The sequence below is a fragment of the Notechis scutatus genome, chromosome 6 (genome assembly GCF_049901735.1).
Source record: "Notechis scutatus isolate UNSWTSFEM ecotype Mainland chromosome 6, rNotScu1.2, whole genome shotgun sequence".
Taxonomy (NCBI): domain Eukaryota; kingdom Metazoa; phylum Chordata; class Lepidosauria; order Squamata; family Elapidae; genus Notechis; species Notechis scutatus.
The window spans coordinates 53,132,633-53,158,791 of record NC_142014.1 but is presented as its reverse complement, the minus strand read 5'-3'; the positions used below and the strand labels follow the sequence as shown (position 1 = coordinate 53,158,791).

Genomic DNA, 26,159 nt, shown 5'->3' with positions numbered 1-26,159 from the left:
GGTTATAACTTCGCAAGCCTTCTACTCATACGTCCCTCTTATTCCTGTTAAGAGATTCGGTTACGCGCTCTTAGTTTATCTACGTTCAGTTTGCATGAATGTATATCAAAGCTGATTTTCGCAATTGTGCAATTAAAAATAATCTCCCCTCCCCTTGTGCTGCCCCAGCTATCCTGCGCGATCGTCCCTGGGCTACCGCGGGTTGCAAGGCTTCAAACATCGGTTAAGGCTACGCCTGCGCAGATTGGTTTCGAAGGTTGGGACTGTTGTATGTTCGGGGAGCGTGACCATGGTGTGAAAGTTCCCTAAATTAGGTCTGAAGCGCTAGGTATGAGATGCGGGGCGGCTTCAAGAAAATACCGCTCCTTGTCATGGAGCTCTTTTAAAGGTGGGGTTAACTTGGATTCTGCATTTCTAAGCACAGGAGGTCCGGAATATCGGGTTCTCCAAAAATCCTCCAGTGGGGTATTGCTTGGAGCAGAGGCGGTAATAAGGCTCCTGGGTCGCTTGAGATGCATTCAAATTGCCACCCGCTACCTTGAGGAGACGGTCGGTACTCAGCGATACATCAGATGAAATTCAGCCGAGCTGCCTCTATTGTACATATACTCACATGTTGCATGTGGTTAAAAGCAGTGTTTATGGTTGCCTTTTGGCCGAACCTGGTACCTTCTGGCGATCATGTAGGCTACTATATAGGCAATGGTAGCAGGGAATTTATAGTCCAGTTGAGGTCAAAAAGTTCTCTGCCTCCCAACTCTTGTGGGCAGTGATTGATCTATGCGTTTTTCAATGAAATGATAATCTTTGTGGGATATTTTTTTCCCCCCAAAGATAAGAGGAATTTAGAAAGATGCCACTTTTTGGAAACACATTCAGTCCAAAGAAAACTCCGCCCAGAAAATCAGCCTCACTTTCCAACCTCCATTCGGTAAGTTCTAGAAGAAAGTGAAGATCCTTATGCTATCTTTTTCATCAGACTAGGAGACTCTTTAAGCCACATTGGCATATAAAATATTCACAGTTTGTTACTTGTTGAATTCTTCTTGTGATGTTATACGCCTTTACCCATTTTTATTTAAATGATAAAATATTCTTTTAACAATAAATAACCAACTGTAAACTGAATATAAAAACACAAAATTGTTGGCTACACCAGTAAACCACATAATATTTCTATTTTGAAAGTAAAATGTATTTGGTCGTCTATCTCCCTTTGAGGAAAGAACTATTAATAAAAATAATAAAAAGTTTTCTTGTGTTGTGTGCAAAAGAAGAGATTTAAAGCAGTTCTCGAGCTCTAATGAAATCTTTGTTCTGTTTTGTAACATAGTAGAGAAGAAAGTGGGGTTTACATCTTAGCATCAGCCTAGCCCATCTCATTATTGTTTTTGTTTTGAACTTTTTATGGTTTACATTTCCCAGTCTCAGGAGAGGAACTGGTTTCAGAAGAGGTTGAAAAAGAAATTTCATATTGGAGGTTTCCTGATCTTGATGGTGGGAATCCAACATATTCTGCAATGACTGGACACTAAAGCAATAGAATTGCATCCATATTTCCCTAAAATGATGCATCAGTGTGAGGATGCAAAACAACTTCCCATGCATATTTAAATAAAATATATACTTTTTATGCGGTAGAATAAATGGATTTGACATATTTTGTACAGGTTTGCCTTATGCTAAGAAAATAAATAGAAATTAAGTAAAATATTGGGAAAATACTGAAGTGATTTTTCTGTTTTACAGCTGGACAGATCTACCCGTGAAATTGAGCTGGGCTTAGAATATGGAACTCCTGTTATGACACTTACAGGACAGAGTCTGAGGTTTGAGAATGGCCAATGGATACCTGGTAAGAGAGAAAGAGAAATTATCTTAGCGACTGCAGAATTCTGCAGAGTATCAGAGATATAGCTCTAGAGATAGTCCTTGACTTACCACGGTTGCTTAGCAACCATTCAAAGTTATAACACATCCTGAAAAACTACTTTCAGCCCATTCTGAAGTTCCAGCATCTGTGCTTCTGTGATCTCATTTTGGAAACTCGGTAACCGGCCTGCATTGACAACCATTTGCAGCACCTTGTGGTCACAGGATCATAATTTATAATGTTTCTATAGAAAATTAGTGTTTACTTTCGGTTTCAGGCAGAAAATCTCCCATAGCAAAAAAAATGGTTTATTTAAGCGTTTGCTTTATGACTGCAGCATTTGCTGTATTACTGCAGCATTCACTTAACAACTGATGCAAAAAAGGTCATAAAATTGGGTGCAGTCACATAATGACCTGCTTTACAACAGTCTCGATGTGGACTCAATTATGATTGTAATTTGAGGACTACCTGTAATCCCGCAGTATATATCCAGGATCCTATGTCTAATATTCTAGTGCTTAAGGATGAGGTATTTAAATCCTGATTCCTTCCAAAAGGGAGCATAATCAATCAGCCTGATGTGCTTCCTGCTATCAACTTTCTTTTGATGTTCTTTTGCAAAAACTAATGGTTGTTATTGTGTTGGGTGTGCAAATAGTAAGATTTATTTATTGAATTTATATTGCTGCCTATTTGTCCATGGCAACTCAAGGCAGCTTACAGAATATAAAGCCACATTTAAAACAATAAAAACTAACAAAAAGAATCAAATAAATTAATATAATACAATATAACAAAATCACCCTTCAAATCCACCCCCCTGCCCCAGCAACAGCAGATCACACGAGCCATTTAATGGGCTCCATCCCTCTCTGGGTTCCCCAGGCCTGCTGGCAGCAGGTCTTCAGCGCCTTCTGGAAGAGTACTAGAGTGGGGGCCATTCTAATCTCTGGGGGAATAATGTTCCAGAGAGAGGGAGCCACCACGGAGAAGGCCCTTTTCCTGGGTCCCACAAGGTGTACCTCCCTCAGGGATGAAACCGCAACATTCCCTGCCTCCCCGCTCTGATGGGTCATGTAGATGTGACCGGAAAGAGGCGGTCCCTCAGATAACCTGGTCCCAAGCCATGAAGGGCTTTAAAGGTGACAACCAGCACCTTGAATTGCACCCGGAAGCAAATCGGCAACCAATGCAGTTCCCGCAGGAGATGTGACACATGTGCAAACCGGGGTCTGCACAAAACCATGCAGGCCGCTGCATTTTGCACAACTGGAGCTTTTAGATGCTCTTCAAGGGCAGTCCCATCTAGAGCGTGTTGATAGTTATGCTAGGGGTGGTATTCATACTGTCATTTTATCTGGTTTGGTATTCTTGCTAAATCATAGGTTCAGATAGATCTTTGTTCCTGCTAATCCTTTACATAACACCGATTCTCATTTTTTCCCGAAGACATAAAAAAGTTGTAGTATGCACCAAAACATACCTACAGGCATATCTATTGGTGGATGTTCAATTTGATTTTAAGGTCTTAATTTACTGTGGAGTGATAGATTTTATATTTACTATGCAATGTTATGTTCTATTTTATTGCTTCAGTTTTTTTTTTAATCAGAAATACTTATTATTTCAAATAGTGTTGTAATGCCCAGAGAACTTCAGTTATTGAAATCTAAAATAATCATGAATTGCAAATGAGAAGAACAAGACATACTGACTTCATTACACTGCCATAGGGATGGCCATACACAGATAGTCCTTGACTTATGACCATTCATTTAATGATCAAAGTTATAATGTTGCTGAAAAAAGTGACTTACAACTATCTTCACACCTATGGTCATCACACTGTCTCCTCAATTATGTGATCAAAATTTGGGCACTTGACAACCAGCATCCATTTACAGTGGTTGTAGCATTTTGGTTTCACATGTTTTGTGACCTTCCCTGCCAGCTTCTCAAAAGCAAAGTCAGTGGAGGAAGCCAGATTTGTTTAATGACTGTGTGATTCACTTAACAAGTATGGCAAAAAATATTGTAAAATTGGATGTCAGTCACTTAACAATCCCATTGCTTAGATAGCCAAAGTTTGGTTCCCAACTGTGGTCATAAGTTGAGGATTACTTGTATCCAAATAGTAGGAGTATTTGGAAACTTTCAGATACATATTCTGAGTTCTGGGTTGCTGTAAACAAGGAGGAAACAACAGGGGCTTCAGGCGTGAATGAAACGCAGCCCTTACTGTGAGAACTAGGCTTCTATCTATCCAACTGGCAAATGAAAGGTAACACTATCTTGCAGACTGGAATGCAGAAAGGATTGAAACTCGAACTAACTAATAAAGACCTTATTTTGACAACCATCATTAAAGTGTTTGGTTGTCATCACTGTCCTTGTAGAATTTTTAGATGCAGGTAAAATGTTACGATATTCAAAGATATCTCTTCTGGCCTGGATTTATACTAGGCCAGACCTAAGTCATGTGCTGTAATATATTGTTTGCAATATCTTTATTTATTAGGCTTTAATGATTCTTTATAAAATGTTATTTTCTATCAGATTTTCATTGTTTTTCTGAGTTGTTATTTTGCCTATTTTAGTAAAGCTAATGTGACTGGTTCTTGCTGGGGTTCTGGCTGTCATCTTCCATGAGATACCTAGAGCAAGACAAATTAGATAATCTTGGAATATGTAATTCCAGAATCATTTGGAAGCAATGGGGACCGCAGGGAGACACAGCGTCTTCGCAAACGGAATCAGCAACTGGAAGAAGAGAACAATCTTCTTCGATTGAAAGTGGATCTTTTGTTGGATATGGTGAGGTCACTGTGTTGTCTCTCTTTTTAGCATATTTCAGTAGTTATTTAGTTTCTTAGTGATTTCTTAGCACAGTTTGCAAATTCAAATTAGCATGATTTGAAGATGTGTGGTGCTATTGCATTTCACACCTTCCGAATAGTTTATATGCCAGTTCCAGGTGTGGTGGCCAAAGGTATGTGAGCTGTGATTCTGCTTTAGCAATCTCTGAATGTTTTGTTGGGAGTCCGGTGTATACTATTCTTTACATGCTTAAACATTTATGTTTAATGTTCAAAGTGAATTGATTGCTTTAAGTGAGCCAGCTTCTTGGCCCCAACACAGGACAGCCCATAAGGAGAATTTCCCAGTGAATAAAATCTGACATTCATTAACCTAAGATACTGTAGACTTTATTATCCAAACTTAAATCTAGAAAATTAAAAATTATACTACAAGTAACAGGCTTTTTCTGAGTGAGAAATGGTTTTCCAGATAAATTTCAAATAGTTTACTTGTTCAGTATGTATGCCATCTCAACACAAAATAACTCTAGATAGCTTAAACATAAGGGTTAAAAACAATAAAAATAAATAATATACAACTATACACCAAGAACAAAACAGGACACAGTAACAATTGAAAGAAAAATAAACAAAGCACAGATCATGATCCAAACTGCAACAAAGCTTATTGGAAAACCCAGCCTTAAAAATTCATGAAAGTACAGCAGAGTCAGGATCATATGGACTTCTGAGGAATGCTGTTTCACAGGGCAAGCATAGCTACAGTGATCACCTGTGTTCTAGGTCCCACAAAATGGCACCGTTTTGCAGATGGAACTTGAAAATGACCGTTCTTGCTGGTTGGTAGAAACAGCAGGAAGCGACTGCATCAGTATTCAGATATTTTATTCAATGTCTGAAAATGTATTTTAAGATGTAGAACAGAATACCATATATGTTATACATTACCAGCAGCTGATGATTTATTTGTAAAGAATTACTTTTATCCCAAACACACGATTGAATCCAGACCATCTAACTAGACCTTTGGAATAATTTTGCTTTGGAATAAAACCAAAAGAAAAATACTTCTGGATGTGTTACAGCATTAGTATGTATATATTTTCATTCCCATTTATGCCTTGCACTTTCAGCTCTCTGAGACAACTGCTGAATCCCACCTCATGGGAAAGGAATTAGAAGAACTGAAAAATTACAGCCGAAGGAGAAAGTGAATTATAAATTAGCAATCACTAGGAAATAAGGGGAAGAAATAACAGGCAAATATGATTTAGGCCAATCAGATTCATCACTTGTGAAGTCACATCTGCCTTGGAAGACTTTGCTGTCTTCGACTCTTTGTAGCCAGGGCCCCAACTAAGAAATAGTAAGTTCCAGTGCTATGAGGAAGCTAGTATCTACTTTTTTCTCTTTGTGAAACTTCTATCCAAGTGCTCTTAACACATATTCAATACATAATTAATAGATGATTAAGTATAGATAATATTTATGTCATCTTTCCAAGAAGATAGCAACCACTCTGAAAGATCAGATGAGAAGATATGAAGATTCCTTGCAATACATCTCAGGATACTTAATAATGAAATGTCAGTTTATTAAGTTAGAATATATACATTCAGCATGCACTTATTTTGTCATGTGAATTGTAAAACAAGCTAGAAAGCTGAATTTACTCATAATTCGTAAGACTGAAAACATGGTAAATTGTGTCTAAACAAGGCAGACTGAAAGTCAGCTTTAGATTATAAATCCTGTCTTAATTGAAAGTTCACATTTAACAGGTTAAGTGTGAACTAGGAATGTAGCCTGCTTTTTGCTTTATACAGAACTGGTTGCCTGCAAATGGAATGTATGTACATGAGTGCATGCTGCTTGTGCACATTTTGGTTTATCATGCCTGGACTCATGTTGTGTCTAAAATAAGCCATTATCTTTCTTTCATCTACTTTAGACTCACTATCCATGCATTCCTTGGTATCTGGGAGTCTAATGTGTGGAGTGCAAAATATTTCTGGATTGTAGTTTCTGACAATGACTTGGTATATGGCAGACAAAATAGATAGCACACCATATCTTTTCATTAGTTTCTTTTATTATAGGAGGTATCACAAATGCCCCTGCACTTTCCCTGAAAGTATATAGAAAGCCACCAGTGAGGTCACATTTAAAATCTATGACATCAGAAAAAGGACACATCTTGAGGAACCTTAAAAGCTAACAAAATTGTTGTGGCATCTGCTTTAATAGAGTAGTCACTTGCTCACAGATACTTAGATGATATAACATATTCATCTAAAAATGGCCTATTTATTCTACAATTCAAAAAAATAAGGTTGCCTTATAACTACAATAATTTACCTGTAAAGTGCAAGAACAACTTTTTTTACATATCTTACCAAACCCTATTTCTTTGAACTTTACACTGAATAGCCAATTCTTATTATTTCTGCTCCTTAATTCATAATAAATCACCTCTTTTTAAAATTATTTTTCTTGTTTTTTAATTAATAAAAATAACAAAAACCAAAAACAGTGATAGTGATATTCTTTTATTTCAAAAATGAAAAAAATCACAAAATGCTATAACAAAAAAATAAAAACAAATGTCATGCAATGATATACTTGTCTAATATAAATATTATTTCAGATGTACATATTTCTGGTAACATGACTTTTTTAAGTAACTGTATTCTGTATAAATGAGTCACATATTATATTTGTCCATGTATATAACAGCTATAGGCTACCTATAGGGAATCTGGTCATAGGTAGCCAATGCAATCAGTATTCAATCCATTGAGTGAAAGGGGCCATGAGTTAATCTTTCCAATGATGCAATATCAAGTCTTTTGGCCATAGTATGGGCATGGAGAATCCATTTACATTGTCCAGTTGTCAAATTCTATGTACTAAATATGTAAACCAATAGAATATTATTCTCTTCAGAATTTTTGCTTTTGTCGCACAATCCTATTTATGTAATCCACTACTTTCTGCCCAGATTTCCTAAGTATAGGACATTGTAAAAACATGTATTTTAAAGAAGCATTATTCTTAATACATCTCCAACAAAATGCTGTTTTTAATAGTTATTTTCTATACAGATTCCAGTGAATTTTAAATATTGTTTGTTATAAAAGTCATAAATTGGGGTTAAACACACTCCCATTATACAGACAATTTAGGAACCTGTTATTTTTTATTCCATCCATTTCTTAATATCTGCATATCAGATTGATTTATTGATAACATCTAAAAAAATTAATAGGGTTTTTAATTTTAAAGGATTGAACAAGTGTTTCTATTATCTCAGGTATTTCAGAAGCTGAAAATGCTGCTGGTCCAAACAATGTTGTTCACTATAATTGTAAATATTTCCACTGGGTTATATCAGATAAATGATATTTATCTTTTACTGAGAGTCCTTGATTTGTGACCTTAATTGAGCCTAGAATTATGGTTGTAAATCATTGTGATTGTAAGTTGAGGCACTCATGTAACCAGAAGTAATTTTTCCACTTTTTCCGTAGTACTTACTGCTGTCCTTAAGGGAGTATTGCAGTCGTTAAGCAAATACCTCCATCATTTGGTGAACCCATTAATTTTGGCATTTTTTGCCAGAAACCAGCAAAAAATATCTTAAATCACGGTCATATAACCTTGAAAACCATGACCAATTTTAAAGCTGATCTGCCCAATGTGGTCACATGACTACAGATGACTTGTCCATTTATAATTACCAGGGGTACTTTACAGGCCCTAAAGCACCTGTTCCATGGCTGTTGTAACTTTGAATTACCTCTAATACTTAGAATGCTAATAATTCATCATCATGTATCTGGTGGTCCAATGTCAGCATTTCCATTTCTATATCACCATCATTTCCCAATTCTCAAAGTTGGGATTCTCCATAAAGTCAACTTGGCATGGGAAAAAGCATCAAATCTTTTTATTAGATATTATATTCCATAATTTTCTAATTGACACAATTGTTTCCAGAGATATTAGAGTACTAGAATAGTTAAGATTAGATCCTAACACTGTCCATCCAACCAATATATTCCAAAATGGTCCAAATTGGAAAATTAACACTTAATTGTTGACTTCCAGTATCTAATGGTTGACAGTAGGTAAACATGTAGCTCCAGATTTGGAAAATTGAATCCTTCCTCATTAATTGGTAATTGCATTTTTATAAAGATATTCTCAGAATTGAAGAACCCTATACAAATTTTCTAAACAAAGAATTTATTTTCTGAAAGTATTTTCCAGATAAACTGGAATTCTCAATATTTTTATGGAATTATATGTATTGACCTTTAGTTGCTGGGGGTAGGGCCAATGAGGCACATTTTTCCCTTTTAAGGTATTTTGGGCAATTTGCAGGTCTAATCAGATCATTTTAAAGAAAAACATTGTTCTTGAATTGCTCTTTAAATCTACTTTCATATTTTAAAATAAACATTGTTTCCATTAATTTTATATATATTAAATATAATCCTTGGCACAGATAAAAGTACAGCAAAAGCTGCCATTTTCAAGTTAAATATCTACACAGGAATCTACATAGCTATTGCTACATTGCCTGGGAGGGAGGGATGGAACTAAGCTATGATTTAAATAACCATGATTTACTGATTATGATTAGCTGGCTTTCTGCAACATGGTCATAAATCACTTAAAAGGTGGATTTATACAATACAGTGAACCAAAACCACTCATTATGACTTACCATATATGAATTCAACCATTAACTCCCCCCTATTTTTAGAATATTTCTTTTTATAAAGTTGCAGTATTTTAGGATTTGGCCTTTTTCATAATAAATGCCTGCAACCCGTTGAATTTTCTGGTATGGTCACGGCTAAAGTCAGACTTTAGCCGGATAAGTAACTTTCTTCTGTCCCCATCTCCCAGGAAGAAAAAAATAAGTTGAATTTCAGTGCCAAATCGCAAAACTTGGATTAAAAAAACCAAACACCTATCATTACCCTGGAAATAAAAATGACTGCATCAAGTCCCACTGAGGAAAGGGAGAGACATTAATACTGCAGTTCCTGTTTATAAATCAATATATGCACTTCCTCATATCTTCCTTAGAATGCATCCATTTTTGCTGTAGGCCACTATTTTTTAACCTCATTTAACCTTGAAAAGGAGTCCACGCCTCCTAAAATTACCCAGCTTGAGAAACGCTGGGCTAAGCCTTTGCGCTCGCTACCTTCACTTGTTCTTCCCGTGCGCTGTGCGTCGCTGTGCAATTGCAGAAGGGCCGCCGGGCTATCCAGACCTTGACTTCCGGTAACGGTCTAGCCGCTGCGGGAGCCTCCTCGTTCGTCATTCAGTTGCAGTCATGGCCGCCTCTACGACGCCGCTGTCCCCTGAAGACCTGCTGCCATCCAAGGGAAGCGCCGGCAAAACGGATGAGCTGGAAGAGGATACAGAGGAGGAGGAAGATGAGGTAAGCGGGTCGTTGCCGCGGAGCTGCGTAAGGCGCCTTGGCATAAACCGTGCGAGGCTTAACCTCTCCTGGAGGCGGGGCAGAGCGTGCGGAGACCGCCGGGGCCCCACGAGGTCAGTTGGAGCGTGTTTTGGGGAGGGTCGGTGGGTGCTTTGGAAGAGGGTCTCCTTGGAGGGGGGCATGAATAGGCGTTAATTGAGTCCATAGGTCTTCAACTCCAGGTGGGGGTGGAATGGGAGCAGGCTGGAGGGTTAGGTGGACTCCTACTTTCCGTGTTTTCTCACCTTGTTGCAGCTGGATGAGACCCTGGCGGAGAGACTTTGGGGTCTCACAGAGATGTTTCCAGAGCGCCTTCGATCGGCAGCTGGAGCCACCTTCGACGTGTCCTTTTCTGTAGCTCAGAAAATGTACAGGTGAGATAAGGAAATGGAAAAATAGGGAACTTACTCAATTAATCCAGAGATGCTGAGATGATTTTCTAATGGTTTAATAACATACTACTATGTCACTTGTATGTCATTATTGCAAAAGGGGCACAGAACCTGTTTCATACACAGGAGGTACTCAACTAACAACACTTCACTTAATGATGGTTTGAAGTTACAACGGTACTGAAAGAAATGACTTATGATCATTATTCACCCTTACTACAGTTGCAGCATCTTCATGGTCACATTGTTTTAAACACTGCTCAAAAAAATAAAGGGAACACTTAAACAACACAATGTAACGCCAAGTCAATCAATTTGATTGACAATCAATTTCACATGCTGTTGTGCAAATGGAATAGACAACAAGTGGAAAGCATAGGCAGTTAGCAAGACATCATCAATAAAGGAGTGGTTCTGTAGGTGGTGACCACAGACCACTATGCTTTCTGGCTGATGGTTTGGTCACTTTTGAATGCTGGCGGTGCTTTCACTCTAGTGGTAGCATGAGACGGAGTCTACAACCCACACAAGTGGCTCAGGTAGTGCAGCTCATCCAGGATGGCACATCAGTGCAAGCTGTAGCAAGAAGGTTTGCTGTGTCTGTCAGCGTAGTATCCAGAGCATGGAGGCGCAACCAGGAGACAGGCCAGTACATCAGGAGACGTGGAGGAGGCCGTAGGAGGGCAACAACCCAGCATCAGGACCGCTACCTCCGCCTTTGTGCAAGGAGGGACAGGAGGAGCACTGCCAGAGCCCTGCAAAATGACCTCCAGCGGGCCACAAATGTGCATGTGGCTGCTCAAACGGTCAGAAACAGACTCCATGAGGGTGGTATGAGGGCCCGACGTCCACAGGTGGGGGATGTGCTTACAGCCCAACACCGTGCAGGACATTTGGCATTTGCCAGAGAACACCAAGATTGGCAACTTCGCCACTGGCACCCTGTGGTCTTCACAGATGAAAGCAGGTTCACACTGAGCACATGTGACAGACATGACAGGGTCTGGAGACACTGTGGAGAACGTTCTGCTACCTGCAACATCCTCCAGCATGACCGGTTTGGCAGTGGGTCAGTAATGGTGTGGGGTGGCATTTCTTTAGGGGGCCGCACAGCCCTCCATGTGCTCGCCTGACTGCCATTAGGTACTGAGATGAGATCCTCAGACTCCTTGTGAGACCATATGCTGGTGCGGTTGACCCTGGGTTCCTCCTAATGCAAAATAATGCTAGACCTCATGTGGCTGGAGTGTGTCAGCAGTTCCTGCAAGACAAAGGCATTGATGCCATGGACTGGCCCGCCCGTTCCCCAGACCTGAATCCAATTGAGCACATCTGGGACATCATGTCTCGCTCCACCCACCAACGCCACATTGCACCAGACTGTCCAGGAGTTGGGGGATGCTTTAATCCAGGTGTGGGTGGAGATCCCTCAGCAGACCATCCGCCACCTCATCAGAAACATACCCAGGCGTTGTAGGGAGATCATACAGGCATGTGGAGGCCACACACACTACTGACCCTCATTTTGACTTGTTTTAAGGACGACATCAAAGTTGGATCAGCCTGTAGTGTTTTTTTCCACTTTAATTTTGAGTGTAACTCCAAATCCAGACCTCCATGGGTTGCTAAATTTGATTTCCATTGATAATTTTTGTGTGGTTTTGTCAGCACATTCAACTATGTAATGAACAAAGTATTTAATAAGAATATTTCATTCATTCAGATCTAGGATGTCTTATTTTTGTGTTCCCTTTATTTTTTTGAGCAGTGTATTTGGATGCTTGACAACTGACTCACATTTCTGAGGGTTGCAGTGTCCTTGGGTCATGTAATCATCTTTTGCAGGGCTTCTGACAAGCAAAGTCAATGGGGAAACCAGAGTCATTTAATAATCATATTACTAATTTAACTGCAGTAATTTGCTTGATCGATGTGGCAAGAAGTCGTAAAATGGGGCAAAACTCACTTAACAGATTTCTCACTTAGCAACTTAAGTTTTGAGTTCAATTGTGGTCCTAAGTTGAGGGCTACCTCAGGACTACAGTTGGCTGGAGAGAAGTTTCTTCATTATGTGGCTGGAATCTGTTCTATTTAAGCAGTTCAAATGAAGCTAAGAATAAAATTGTATTTCAATTTGCAGCATGTAACACATAGCAGATCATTCCTTGTAATCACAGTTTGTCTATTGGTTAAAATACCTTCCCAAAAAGCAGCAGACCATAAGTTCAAGTCCCATCTTACTTATGAAAGCCGGCTGAGTGATTTTGGGCCAGTCACTCTTTTTCAACTGAGCCCAGCTCACAGTTGTTATTGTGGGGTAAATAGGAAACAGAAGGTGTGTTGGATATGTTCATTGCCTTGAGTTATTTGTAAAAAAAATTAACCAAGGATACAAATAACAATTAAAATGCAAACCAAATAAGGATAGAGTCTGCTTAAGGAGTCTCTTGAAGCTGATGCATAAAGATACATTGTTGATGGTATCAAACGAGATCCCAGAGAGCCTTTATTGTTAATTATGATTGAGATGCTGGTGTCACTGAAGTTGTGGTGGAGAGATAGACTTAGAACTGCATAAATTGTAAATTATGTGATTATCTGCAGCATAGGCATATTTATTAATATTCTAATCAATAAAAGTTCATTATTAAATATATTAAAGTCTTTGTTTTTAACACATAATTAAAATTAAACACAAATATTCAGGTATTTTATATAAAGCTATATTAAAAATAAACAAGCCAAATATCATTATCATAAATTATAGTTACAATTTCTAGATATTCCTCCCCAAAATTTTGTTTGAGAATGCTTTTTTTATCTGATGGTAATGAAATAACACTATTTAAATATTTCTGAGTAGTAAGGCAGCTATATATTACAGCTTTTCTGATCTTGCTGAAACTCAGTAGTATGACTAAAGGAGCCCAGGATAACTCATGGGATGATGGTTGTGTGTGAGGGGAAATGGAGAAGTAGGTTCTACACATAGAACCTTGAAGTAGTAAAGAAAAGACAGAATATAAATCTATGATTCACATTTCTGTAAGATGCACGTATTAAACCACAGCTATTTCCTGTATCTGTCTCTTAGAGAAGCCTGTCTCACTTATAACAGCTTTTTTATTCAACCAAACTTGGATTTTATCCCCTGGTTCTTTTTAGGAAAGATAGCCTACAACCTTTGGTGGTTAGATTGCAGATTAAAATTAAAAAATGCTGCTATATTCTGTTTGAAAAACAGGAGTATATGGCACTTTGCATTCAACCTTCAAAAAGTGCATCAAAGCATAAATGTAGCATCTATTTACCTTAAAGTAGGTGCTCCCTTTCCTGTGATCCTGGAACAACTATGGAAGACAGTTGTGCAATCCCATAAAAAATATATAGCTGCTTTAAAACATTGCAGACATGTTTTATGTACATGCTGCTATGCATTTGAAGTACCTTTTGGAAATCAAATCCTAAGTGCTATTCATTCCTATTAAAGAATACCAATCTTATGGTCACAACGTGTTCCATAAACAGTAAGAATTTAATTTTTAAAATTCTTTAGTTAGTTTTACATATAAGATCAAAGATTGGGTGAAATTAATATGTATGTCTTTATGCTTTATGCTAGGTCTAAATAGCATATTGGTAATTTTAAAATACGGTTTTACAAATTATTATGAATATGTAGTTTGTATATGAATCTATGTGAAATGGGTCACTTCCATACTGCAACTGAGATCTGTAGAGTAGCTGCTTTCCATCTCCACAAAAGTCAGAATATACTTCTGCTTTCTCCCATTTTCCCAAAGATTCTCAAGGGCAGCTTTATGGATTGGGACCACTTCTTTCATGATCCTAGTTCTTCCTGTTGTTTTTGAAACTGAGAAACTGCAAATGGAGCAGCAGCAGCAGTTGCAACAACGACAGGTAAATACTATTTCGTGTAGCTCTAATTTAATGAATCTAACCTTCCTTTTGTCCATGAACTGTATATATATCTTCATTCTCCAACCTATCAAGAATTTATAAAGAAACTCATTGGAAAGCTACATTTTATTTAATATAATTTTTCATCTGTAATGCAGCTTGTATACTTCTCCAATGTACAGTACTGTCTTGGAAGTCTGGACCAACACATTTGGAAAGCATAAGATTGGTGAAAGTTTTGTATATCTGTTTACCATGACAGTTAGTTGTAATGTAATAGTTAAATAAATGCATTGGACCAGAAGCCAGGAAACTAATCCTACCTTTGATACTGAATGCAGCTAGGTGACCTTGGATCAATTGCTCTTCTCAGCCATAAGAAAAAGGAAATAGCAAACTGTTGCTAAAAATATGTTGATGCTGCCATCAATCAAGTGGTGATGAACTTCCAGACTTAATGACTGAAGTCTAGTGTTCTAGTGTCATAACAGCTGCTGGCAGTGCTAGGACACCCAAAAAAATTAGACTGCAGCCTTTTAGCTCATCACCATTTTTTGAAACAATTGCCAAGAAAATGAAATGGTCTTTTCCATGTAATTGATACAAGTAAAAAGTGACTTAAACAAAATACACATATACACTGTATGCATATGTGTATATATGTATGTATTCACCATCCCTTTAAAATATTCACCCATAATAGTAATAATAATTTAGCCTCATTAGTCTGTGTAGTAATTCACATTAATAAATGTGCATGTTCACACTTTTATCAGAGTGAAAAAAGTTATTGCTGGATGTGATGGGTATCTTTTAGCCTTTATACTACTGGTATAATTCTCAGCTGAAAGGAGCACATTTTATCGTGATTGGTATGACTGCTGTAATATTCTACTGTAAGTGCTTTCAGAAAAACAACTCCTTGGAGTATCTCACAATACTTTTTTACATACTAGTTGTTTCATCATGTCATTTTTGTAAACATTGCTTTCTTACAGGGATGAGTAAACTTATTTCTGATTGTTAATTTCCCTCTCTTGCTGAAGTATTATAATTACTTGGATTCATACACTAACATTGAAAATATGAACATGATATGAATATGATAAAATAGGAAATGGAACAATAGTGGCCACTTTCTGAAGAAAACCAAAGATTTAAATGAATTTTTGTCAGGATAAAACTTTCCAGGTCTCATACTTAACCAGAATATTAAGATTTAGCACACTAAGGTATTTGCACTTTGCAGGATCAAAAACATGAGTGCATTTACAAATGTTTCTTCATATACAGTAAATCTGATAATCATATGAACCAAGAACTGTATTTTTGTAATGACAGACTACAAACAAATGCTATATTTGTATTCTTTATGGGTAAAAATGATGCAAGATAATTGTTGGGTTTATGACATTTGAAATAGAAATTCTTCTCAAATAAGTTACATAAATTTGAATGTTAGTTTGGCATTTCAATCATTTTGACATGTTCTCATTTCTTACAGATTTTATTAGGACCAAATACAGGGCTTTCTGGAGGAATGTCAAGTGCTCTGCCTTCTCTTCCTGGCAAGATTTAATCAAATCATTGGAGCCATATTATGGAAGGAAATACTGCAATTGTTTATTAGGCAGGAGTGGGGGTTTTTTTCTTTTCTTTTCTTGGACATCTGTTTATGATGGAGGCATACCCCAATATGTATTTTATGACATTGACCTCTTCTTTAATCCTTAGGCAATCATGATTTTTTTATTCCTTCCCTCAGTTGATAATCAAACCAATTAACAAGGACATTTGAAGCTTTTATTTTGGTATCCTTATTTCCAGGAAACCGTCTCAGGACATGCCAGATTCTGGCCAAATTTAATTAGCGATGTTTGTCTATATAAAGTCCTGTTTCTCTCCTGAAATACTGAAGATGAATTTTAGACTAGAAACAGCACAAGCTGAAGTATACATGCTACAAGTACAATGGAACAGTCCGGTGCATACTAAATTTTACTGAGTGAGCTTCTATTTGAGTTAATGTTTCGATGCTGAGGGAACCTTAGATAAGTCATTTTCACCAATTTTGTTGCATCTCTATTGATACTGAAATCCACTACAGCCCTTTTGTATTAAATTGTTTGAGTGTAATCATGGAATGTTTTCTTTATTGTTTCAGCTTACTGCTTAATTGCATGTTATGATAAAAAGTTGACCACATGGGCAATTGTTTTCTCTGTTGAGCCACATTTTCAAGCTGGGTATTAAAAGGCTTCTAGCAGAGTTTTAAGTCTTCAAATCTGAATCAATACCTTAAAAAAAAAATAAGATAGTTGAACTGGCCATGGGGGGTGGGGGATAAAATCTTCAATCCTTAATAAGGCAATAACTTTATTAAGCCAGTTTCAGTGTTATAAAATAATATATGCTTCTGAACTTTTCTTTAGGTAGAATATCTTAAAGACCAATGAGGAAAGTTATAGTTGATTTATGAGATGTACAATTTTTCCACTTTTACAAACAGAGCAGCACAATTTCCACACAAATATCAGGACATTGGGAAAAGTTTTCTTATTTTTAATATTTGGTTAAACAAAATACATCTCTGTAAACAAACCCAAGACAAAGCTATAACAAAACCAAACAAGCAAGAAAACAATCATGGGCTTTTCTATTCCCAAGCAATTGGACTGGGCTGATTATTCTCCTCTTGTGTCATAATTCTGGTTCTGAAGTGTGTATGATTACATGTTCCCTTTTCCTGAGCCGCTGAATCACACCACTTTCCCTATGGCCAGAACAATGACATCAATATACTGAGAGGAAAGAAATAGCTTTACTTTTTAAAAGATATTTGTATATAATGCACTGGTCCATTGGCTTCCATGCAAACGGTCTCTCCAAAGTGCTGTTTTAGTCAGCATAAAGAATAGTCTTTACTGCTGATATTTTTAAAATTCATGAAAAAAATGGCTTCAAGTCAGAAGCAGAACTTCAGGCCTAATGTTCTGCTTATGAAAAATATATGTGTAAAAATATCAGCTGGTTTTACCAATGGAATGTATAGTCCAGAAGAAAAGAGAGCTTCTATTAAACTAGAAGTATTATGTTTGAACTGTTACATGCAGAGAAGAGACAATTCAGTTTCCCAGAATATGGCTACAAATTATCCAGGCATCAATAAACAAGATTTGTCTTGATTTCATTGTCATCCTCAAAGTATTTGATTGAAAGGACAGTTCAAGTACAAAATTGAAAGGTGTCTATCTTGCTTTTACTCAAAATAGAAAGTAAAAGGCATTCTTTACAATTACAAGAGTTACTTTTGCCCCTCCTTTACCAGGATGATGCTGGAAACATGGGTCCCATTCTTGATATATCAGTTCTAATGTAAATGACACTTAAATGCAACAGGGTAAAACCATGACAATAAATGAGGCACACTTAGATGAAGTGAAAGGGGAAACTAATAAGGTTCCTGCCAGTCTTCAGCTCTTTTATTTAGAGGGAAAGAGAGATTATGATTTCCTGCCAGGTGGAATGGAAGAATGTAACTCAGCTTACCTGCTTTAAATAGTCTTCATCTACCCGCATCAAACTTCCCTGGAAACTTTTTAATCTCAGCTATTATCAGCTGAAATAAGAACAAAACTCTAATCCTTGGATTTGTTCCTGACAATAGGTTGCAGAATTAACATTTGCCCTTTCAACAATGTTCTACCTTACAAAAACTTGGCTATAATTTCCTTTTATGTCATGATTTTATCCTTAAGAAGTCTGTTGATATATTCCCTGCTCAGTGAATTATTTCCCTGAATTACAGGACAAACAAGATAAATAAAAAGGCTATACCTGACCCACCTAACCAAAAATATTTGAGGTTTTTGAAAATTAAGCATCAATTATCTCCCCAAATTATTTACTCTTTCATTCTCAAATAAAAAAAAAAGTCAAGTATGACAAAGAAAAGCCCCAAACTCCAATAGGCGTTCCTGAATTATGGTCCCGTTATGTCAATGTCCCCTAACTGTTGGCACAATTGTTATTTAAATAGGGAATCCACAAGCACCATACCATTGCTAAGAGTATCTAAAATTTCCTGAGAGACCCATACCGTTTGCAAGTTTCTTCAACTTAAGTTTGGTAGAGAAGGGAGTCATAGATATGAAGGGAACATGCCTAGCCTCAAACCTCTCCTGAAGGAGCGACAAACCATCCAACTATAGAGACTCCTAGAGACAGTAGTGTACAATTCAATATAAAGTATTTTAGGGTGGTGGGTAAGAAAATGAATCAGAATTTAATGGAGAGGATTCCAATACCCCATTTCTAATTCATTATGCATTATAATGAAAGAACGCAAAACTGGCTTCTACTTCTTTGTCTAAGTCCGTCTTCAATAATCTGGTTTGGCCCTGACAGTACCTTGTGACTGCCTTATTGCACCTTCATAATGGAAAGTTCCTGGGGAGAATATAGTGCTCATTATCCACATCACAGGACATTAGAAGTTGGAAGGGAGAAGGACCAGTACTGTAGTGCAAAGATAAGATATTTTGCAGGTCATGCATCAACTTTCCAACTTTGATGTACTTCTACCTCCTCAGGTACTACGAGCAGAAGTTCACAGTTCTTTCCTTGAAGCTGGTTTCTTAAAAACTTCCTGTGGAAATAAAAAGAAGGCACAAAAGGCACAAATATTGTTTGAGGATATTTTGGAATTTTTGTAAACAGCGGAGTGTTAGGAAAATCCTCAAGGATGATTCACACCCTGGTCAGCACTTCTTTACTTTCCAACCATCAGGCAGGAAATATAGAAGCATGGCCAGCTGAACGAATAGGCTGAAAAATAGCTTTTATCCATGGGCTGTCAAACTTCTGAACACAGCATAACATCACAATTAGGTTTAATATGATAGACTTGCAGGGCCAGTGCAACGTGCAACGTTCATCCCGTGTAATATATGTTACATACATATAGATATATGGGAATGTGTTTTAAGTTATTATTTGGGTTTAGGGATTCTATTTCTTTCATTTATTGAGAGGTATTTTATGTTTGGGGGGGGCTGCACCAAGGGAGGCTCATTTCAATTTCATTGTACACATGTTGTACATTGACAAAAAAGGTTTGATTTGATTTGAATATGCAAACTATTCTGAAAAGTTCCACTCTCCTATCTTTTGTTCTTTTATTACATTCTCCAGCTATAGAGACTTGGACAAAGTGTAGTAATCAATGAAATGAGGCATAGATAGCATCTCTGCTGTTTTTACTGGAGCTAGTTAATGGAATAAAGTGGTAATGGAAGAGATCACTAAATTATATATTCAGAGATTGAGAACCATTTTAAATATAAGACTGTTGCCAATGGGCAAGTTTGCTGTTCTTAAATTTCTATAGTGAAATTTACCATATAGTAAAGATATATAGTATTGTGCTTTTTTAGGCAAATTGTCAAATACAACAGTGCATTTTACCTCAAAAACAGCTTGCTTATACTGTTGAGTCTATGATTAACCAAGCATAAAGCTATGTTGCTCTGTTTAGCTTTATGTCACTGTAAAAATACACATTGCATATGCTATTGGAAGAAGCCACAAACTAATAATCAAAAAAGTCTATTTCTTTATTGATTTCTAATAATCAAAAAAGTCTAATTAATGCATGAAAACAGTACATGCTCTTCATGCAGTGCAGTTGGACAAAGATTGGATTCAGCAGCTGCTACTTGAAATAAATGTTTCCTTCCATGTTCCTGAAAACAAAACTATTTTAAACACATGAAAAATAGCAAACCTGTGGTTTGGATTTGCTGAAGCTCAAAGCAACTAGTACCTCTCTGTGTGCTAACTTGGCTAAAATCTAACTGCTGCTCTTAGCATTAGATAGTTTAGTGAGCTGTACAAATTTTGTTTAATTCAAATGTAATCCACTGAATTTGGCAACTGATACTATTTCCAAAAACAATATATAAGTTCAAAACTTATCTGTCATAAGCAGTGGAAATAGTTACATAAAAATGTGACTATTTATTATTGTGATATGTAAAGATACAAGAACAGAATCCAAAGTGAGACAATTTCGCTTATCTTTGTTGGAACATTTGATTAATTTGGAGGGGTTAGTGGGGAGAGGGAAGGGAGATTTCATTGCCTAAAGCCAAACAATGTTATTCAGATGAATAAATTCGATGATAGCACTTCAGGTCTCAGATTAACAAAGACAACCTACCTGAGCTCACTTTCACCACCAATCCATTCAGGAACCTTTAGTTTGGAGTCAAGGTTATAGTAGGTTCCTCCCACTTCCCGGACACAGATCCAATGTTGCCGTTTAAGAGGAAGTTTCAGTGGACCCCAGCAGAGGCTTGAGGGCAGATTCATTATGAAACCCATGACATTGGAAAGGGCAATCACATTAACATCCCTGAACAAGGAAAGAGGAAGGAAAAGTAAATTCTTACATCCTTTCAAATCAGCCATCTCTAATGGCAATAAATATATACTCTGGATTACTTTACCTGCGCTTATCCCACCAAACTGCTTCATAACCTTTGGTCTGAAGAGCTGCCATGATAACATTCACATCATAGTTTCCATTCCCCAGCATACTTTTCTTGTGTGGTGTCACCATGGTGTTGGGAGATAGCCTAGTCATCAAATAAATAATACAAATAAACTGAGAGAGAATGTACTATGATAATTTTAAGGTATTGACTGGTCAAGTTCCTGACTGCCTTCATCTCACAGAAAGTATGCTTCCTCCAATAAAATTTTTAACAAAGATTTATTGAAAGAAGGCAGAATAAGGTTACAAAAATTTCAACAACTGGTTTGCTTTCCTCTTTTAGAATCTATTTCCTAAGGCAGGGACTTTCTCCATATCCTAATGACTCATATGTGAAGAGTTTTCTTTGCTGATAATGGAGGAATGACTAGCTAGTTAGAAAGTAGATCTCTCTCACATGCCATTACATGGAGAATCAGTTCAAGTTCCCATTTGACCAAGGAATTCACTAGATTACTTTAAACCAGTTACACACATAGAGACCAAGTTACACAAAGTATTTCCTGTAAAGATAAAACTAGGGAAAACCGTTCTAGACATTACTTTGCAGAGTATCAGTGCTTGAAAAAAAAGTTTGCTATCCCAAATCATATGAAAGAGGTACTTTGGTAGCTAGGTTGAATATAGATTCCTATTAAAAATTACCAGTACACGTTATGTATGCACTTGCAGCCCAAACCTCTGCATTGTTCTCTCCAAATTCTTGCCACATATGAATTAATAAGTCTGTAATTTTCCTATTTTCAACTATTTCTTGAAAAAATATTGCTAGCACACATAAAACCTTACAGAACCAGCAATACAAGTTTGCAAATTATCTTAAAACAAGAATATAAACTTAACATTAAATAAATATGATTGTAACAAAGACTTTAATATACAACACTTTAAAAAATATTTTAGGAAAAAAAGAAAATCCTAAGCTTTGAGGGCATGATCTAAAAGTCAACGAAATCATAAAATTGTTTAACGTAATTAACTATGGATGGGTTTGCATTCCCCAGACAGATCTGGTGTGTACCTTGGGCATCCTCCTGGACTCACAACTCCTGCTCAAAGTGTAGGTGGCAGTCATGGCTAGGATGGCCTTTGCTCAACTTCATGTTGTGCACCATGTGCGGCCTCCCTGAGCTCCTTTTTCTGTGGCAAAGGCACTGCAGGCTGGTCCTTCTCTGTTTCCAGGGTGGTCCCATGGGTCAGATCTAAGTATGGATGCGGCTGCAGGCCTTGAGTTTGACCCCCGGTCGGCGGGTCCCCCCCCCCCCCCCCCCCCCCCCAGCGGCGCCAGGCCGCGGCGCCGCCTTTTTTGACACCCTGAGTTTCCAGAGAAAGCATTTCTGAGGAGCTCTCTCTCCCTGATGGGATAAGCCCATCCCACTTACACCAGTGATAAACTTCACAAAGTTTATCATTCAAAATTCACTAAGTCACAAGAATTAACTTGTAATGCATTGCTTCTTAATGAGTCTTGTAAAGCCCAGATAAGGTAAAATTCTCATTGTATAAACACTGCAAGCAGCTACTGAATGAAATTGCATTATAGTTTTCATTTTAACAACTATTGGAAATTACCATATTTCAAAATATAAAGTACGGTTTTATGCATTTACATTACTTCTTATAGATGTACAAAGAAATCTAGTCATAAAGCAGTGTTTGAAAAATGAAGTTTGTAAATAGCGGGGAGCACAGCTTTTCAACTCAAGCCAATCTGCAATTACAATTTTCAACAGAAATTATCCATTATTGCTTTAGAGTTTGACATCAAATGTAAAACATGTGGAGACTAGACTTATCCAACCAATGGTTCATCTAGTTCATTATTGACTGGCGAAAGCTCAGGTAGATATCAGAAGTTCTTCTTAGCATTACTTAGTAATTGTAAGAACCTGGACTGTTCTGCATGCAAATCAGATGCTTTAACATGTAAGCATTTCAGTGGATCCTATAGGAAGTGCCAATTTATCCTAGAGACAGGAATGGCATTTGGGCGATAGCAGATGGTCCCTCTATCTTTCCAATTATTTAAGGAAGATAAGGGATTGGACTAGAATCTCAAAAACTTCTCTATCCAAAATGACTTCAACGGTGCTATATTTTAACATGCATCAAGATGATTTCTAGGTTACTTATATAAAAATAGCCATCTCACCAGCTCCTTTTAGAGATGAATTGTGGCAGTGTCATAGCTACTGTATAGAAAAAAGCTAGAAGTTAAAGCCAACCTTATAAATATATAACAGAAAAAAGGAAACTAGACAATTTGCGTCCCACTGGGTCATTGTTTCAGAGATACTTTCTTACCTAAACAGAGAAACAGGATGAACAAGGGTGGGCAAAAAAGCAGTGGGAGCAGGACTGACTTCTGACTTCCTGATGGCTTCCCCATTAACTTTTCTTGTGCATCAGAGTTCTTCCTTTCTCTTCTCTCTTCCCTTCCCTTTATAGTAGGTAGATAAGTGGCTGCTGCTGGGTGGGGGAAGGAGCAGGGGATTGTGAGACTGGCTGGGAGACTGTCACAGAACATTGAAAATGAAGATCATGTGACTGTAGCAGTAGCTCAGCAGTGCATCAGCAGCCAATAGTGCTGAGGCAACTACAACTTCCCCAAATTTCATTCCTTGGGGGTCATGGATCATGGACTCTGGATATATACTATAAATTAGCCCATTTTAGGTAGCTTGGTTTAAAAACTATTGCTCTATGATGCACTGTTTCACCCAGCTAAAGGTCATAAAGAAAGTTTTAATAGCATATAGAGATTAAACTAAAAGTTGCCTTTTTCATAGCTTTTTTTCATCTATAAATCAGGAAGATAGATGTCTTAGGCACTTGACAGGAACTTTTGCAGTCAAAAGGGAACAGGAAAGGATAGGAACACTTACAGATCTGCTGATTAAGTTTGCCAGCAGAACTTAATGGATTATGGGCAACCAAATGCTCAACAGCTAGAGTTAAATTTTATATCCTGAACTGGTATCAGTTCCCCTTAACAGAAAATTATACCTAATTATTGATTTAGTCATTACATTCTTTACATTAGAAATGTATAATATAATCCTGTGGATTTTACTTCCTTGTCTGAAGTTAAGACAGGCAGGTAGACTAATTTATGAAGATCAAAGTGAACTGAATGATAGAAGAGTTTAATAATAAAACATCAGAAAATCACTATAAGATCTAGTCTAGTCTACCAAAGAAATGTAAACAAACTCTCCACAATAATATAATAAAACCATTTTTCCTACCTCTGGAAAATGTCCTGTAATGTGTCTCGTGTAAAGGCATTGCTGTCCTGGAAGACATTATTGAGAGCATGGAGTGCACATAACTCTCTGCGTTGTTTTTCATGATAAATGTGCACTGGCATCACTTGTGGCGTTTCTGGTGATTCCGATTTTGTTTTGTCACCTTTCCATGGCACGCAACTCATTTTTCAAAAAGTGGCGTTGATGTGAAGATTGGAGATAATGTTTTTGAAGGTTCTTTTTCAAAAGAAACAAAGAGCGAACTAACCTTTTCTTTATAGACAATTTCAGCACAAATAGTAGACTTGCAGTTGGATTTCAATTGTCTTTATTTGATAGCTGCAAAAGCAACTTCAAAATTTGAACCATTCTTCTTCCATTCACCTGCCTGCTTCCTTAACTTGAAGAAATTATTTTTAGTATATTGTTCTCTTCTCTTCTGATTTTTTTTCCCCTTGAAAAATTGTTTGAGAGTATTTAGCATAGGAGTGTCAGATTGAATTGATCACATCGCTCCTTCTCCTCCATTTCTTTTGGTCACTGATGACTGTAAAGCCAAGATCCACGTCCCACCTCTCTCCCCGATAAAGAGTGTCTCTTTTATTCCTGTTCATAAACAACACCAGGCTCCCAAGGAAAGCATCAAGTGCATCTTTGCATTCCGGAAAGGCCTCCAAAACAGAGCAATCAAAAGACAGGGAAGAAGCTACTTTTCCCAAGATAGAGGAGGAAAATAAAAAGCAACCGCTCCACCTTCGAGAAGCAAAGATTCCTCGGCTGTCCTCGTATTCCTGAAGGAGAAAGAAAATATTCAATTAAGCATAGGATCTTGTTCATTACTGTAGCGGGCAAGGACCATCAGTTTTAAAACAGCTCCCAATAGGCTTCCCAAGCCAGAAATACTCCCGAACTAACACAACGAAGATTCAAGGCCTGCGCTTTTCCAGCCAAGATCCACCCCTCGGGGAAAGCTCTCAAACCTCCAACCCTTTCGGATCCTTTACTACACGACAAGCTGTCACGCGCCGTCAGCGGAAAAAGCCCCCAGAGCCGACGTGTGGATCAAGCGTTGCGTGGCCGCGGAGGGGACTCCGTGTTTACAAATCTCAGCAATTTTGGCTTATCGTCTCCAAACCGCAGCAGCACAGCCAGCAGGCCCTTCAAAGCGCCCCTCACTTTCTCAGGGTGGGCAAACCAAAGCTCCGGAAAGTCCCTCCTCCGAGGGGGAAGATAAGGGCGGCGGCGGCGGGGGGGCTAGAATACCTGCACCCTCGGACCGAGTCGAGACCCCCACCCCACACTACCCGCGAGGACGGCGACCGGCTAGGGGGACGCTGGGGAGAGGACTCCCTTACCCAAACGGCCCCAGAGACTTCCCCGCCTTTTTCCTAACCCAAGAACCAGGCTCCCCGCCGGAGGGGAAGGGGAAGCACAACGCCTCCCTTTGAAGTCCGATCGTCCCGAGGCTCACCTCACCTTCCAGCAGCCCCAGCCTTCTTGGACCAACAGCCACCTACCCCGACGGCGCATGCGCAGCCCTGCACGGAGTCCCGGCCCGTCGCGCCAACGCTCGCTCGGCCCCACCGCAGCCTGACGTCGCGAGCGTAAGCGCTCCTGATGTCAGAGACCGTCCGCTTTCAAACCTCCCCCAGCTGGAGGGGGCTCCTCTGTTCGTCGCTGGCCGGGGGTCTCTGGAAAGTGGAGTTCTGCCTATCGCAGGCTACATGCATTACATGTAGACTCTGGAGAGAGTCTGCTGTATCAGGAGTTCCGTTTTGGTTATAATATTCCTTTATGGACTTGTTTCAGTGGCTGGTCTGAAGATAAAATGGGAATTAGTCCTTCCT

At 38.1% G+C, this 26,159-nt stretch overlaps 3 protein-coding genes across 7 annotated transcripts; 2 read left to right on the top strand and 1 right to left on the bottom strand.

Moving 5' to 3' along the window:
- Positions 1 to 163: 163 nt before the first annotated feature.
- Positions 164 to 7,312, top strand: CBY1 (chibby 1, beta catenin antagonist). 3 transcript variants are annotated; one of them, XM_087968310.1, is made up of 5 exons: positions 164 to 256; positions 835 to 931; positions 1,750 to 1,855; positions 4,575 to 4,690; positions 5,829 to 7,312. In XM_087968310.1, the coding sequence occupies exons 2-5, from the start codon at positions 854 to 856 to the stop codon at positions 5,907 to 5,909; spliced, it is 381 nt and encodes a 126-aa protein (XP_087824436.1). In that variant the 5' UTR covers positions 164 to 256; positions 835 to 853; the 3' UTR covers positions 5,910 to 7,312. The 3 variants fall into 3 exon arrangements, with proteins under 3 accessions (XP_087824436.1, XP_026550662.1, XP_026550660.1); XM_026694877.2 differs by having other exon boundaries at positions 169 to 388; XM_026694875.2 differs by having other exon boundaries at positions 208 to 328.
- Positions 7,313 to 10,027: 2,715 nt separating this feature from the next.
- On the top strand, positions 10,028 to 16,644 carry TOMM22 (translocase of outer mitochondrial membrane 22). Its single transcript, XM_026694874.2, has 4 exons — positions 10,028 to 10,156; positions 10,451 to 10,569; positions 14,391 to 14,508; positions 16,013 to 16,644. Exons 1-4 carry the CDS (start codon positions 10,049 to 10,051, stop codon positions 16,085 to 16,087), a joined length of 420 nt encoding a protein of 139 aa, XP_026550659.1. The 5' UTR covers positions 10,028 to 10,048; the 3' UTR covers positions 16,088 to 16,644.
- Positions 16,645 to 17,055: 411 nt separating this feature from the next.
- On the bottom strand, positions 17,056 to 25,873 carry JOSD1 (Josephin domain containing 1). 3 transcript variants are annotated; one of them, XM_026694873.2, is made up of 5 exons: positions 25,789 to 25,873; positions 24,313 to 25,103; positions 21,018 to 21,146; positions 20,729 to 20,923; positions 17,056 to 19,156 (listed from the first exon to the last, which is right to left on the bottom strand). In XM_026694873.2, exons 2-5 carry the CDS (start codon positions 24,495 to 24,497, stop codon positions 19,057 to 19,059), a joined length of 609 nt encoding a protein of 202 aa, XP_026550658.1. In that variant the 5' UTR covers positions 24,498 to 25,103; positions 25,789 to 25,873; the 3' UTR covers positions 17,056 to 19,056. The 3 variants fall into 3 exon arrangements, with proteins under 3 accessions (XP_026550658.1, XP_026550657.1, XP_087824434.1); XM_026694872.2 differs by having other exon boundaries at positions 25,784 to 25,846; XM_087968308.1 differs by having other exon boundaries at positions 25,668 to 25,816.
- Between the last annotated feature and the right edge of the window lie 286 nt (positions 25,874 to 26,159).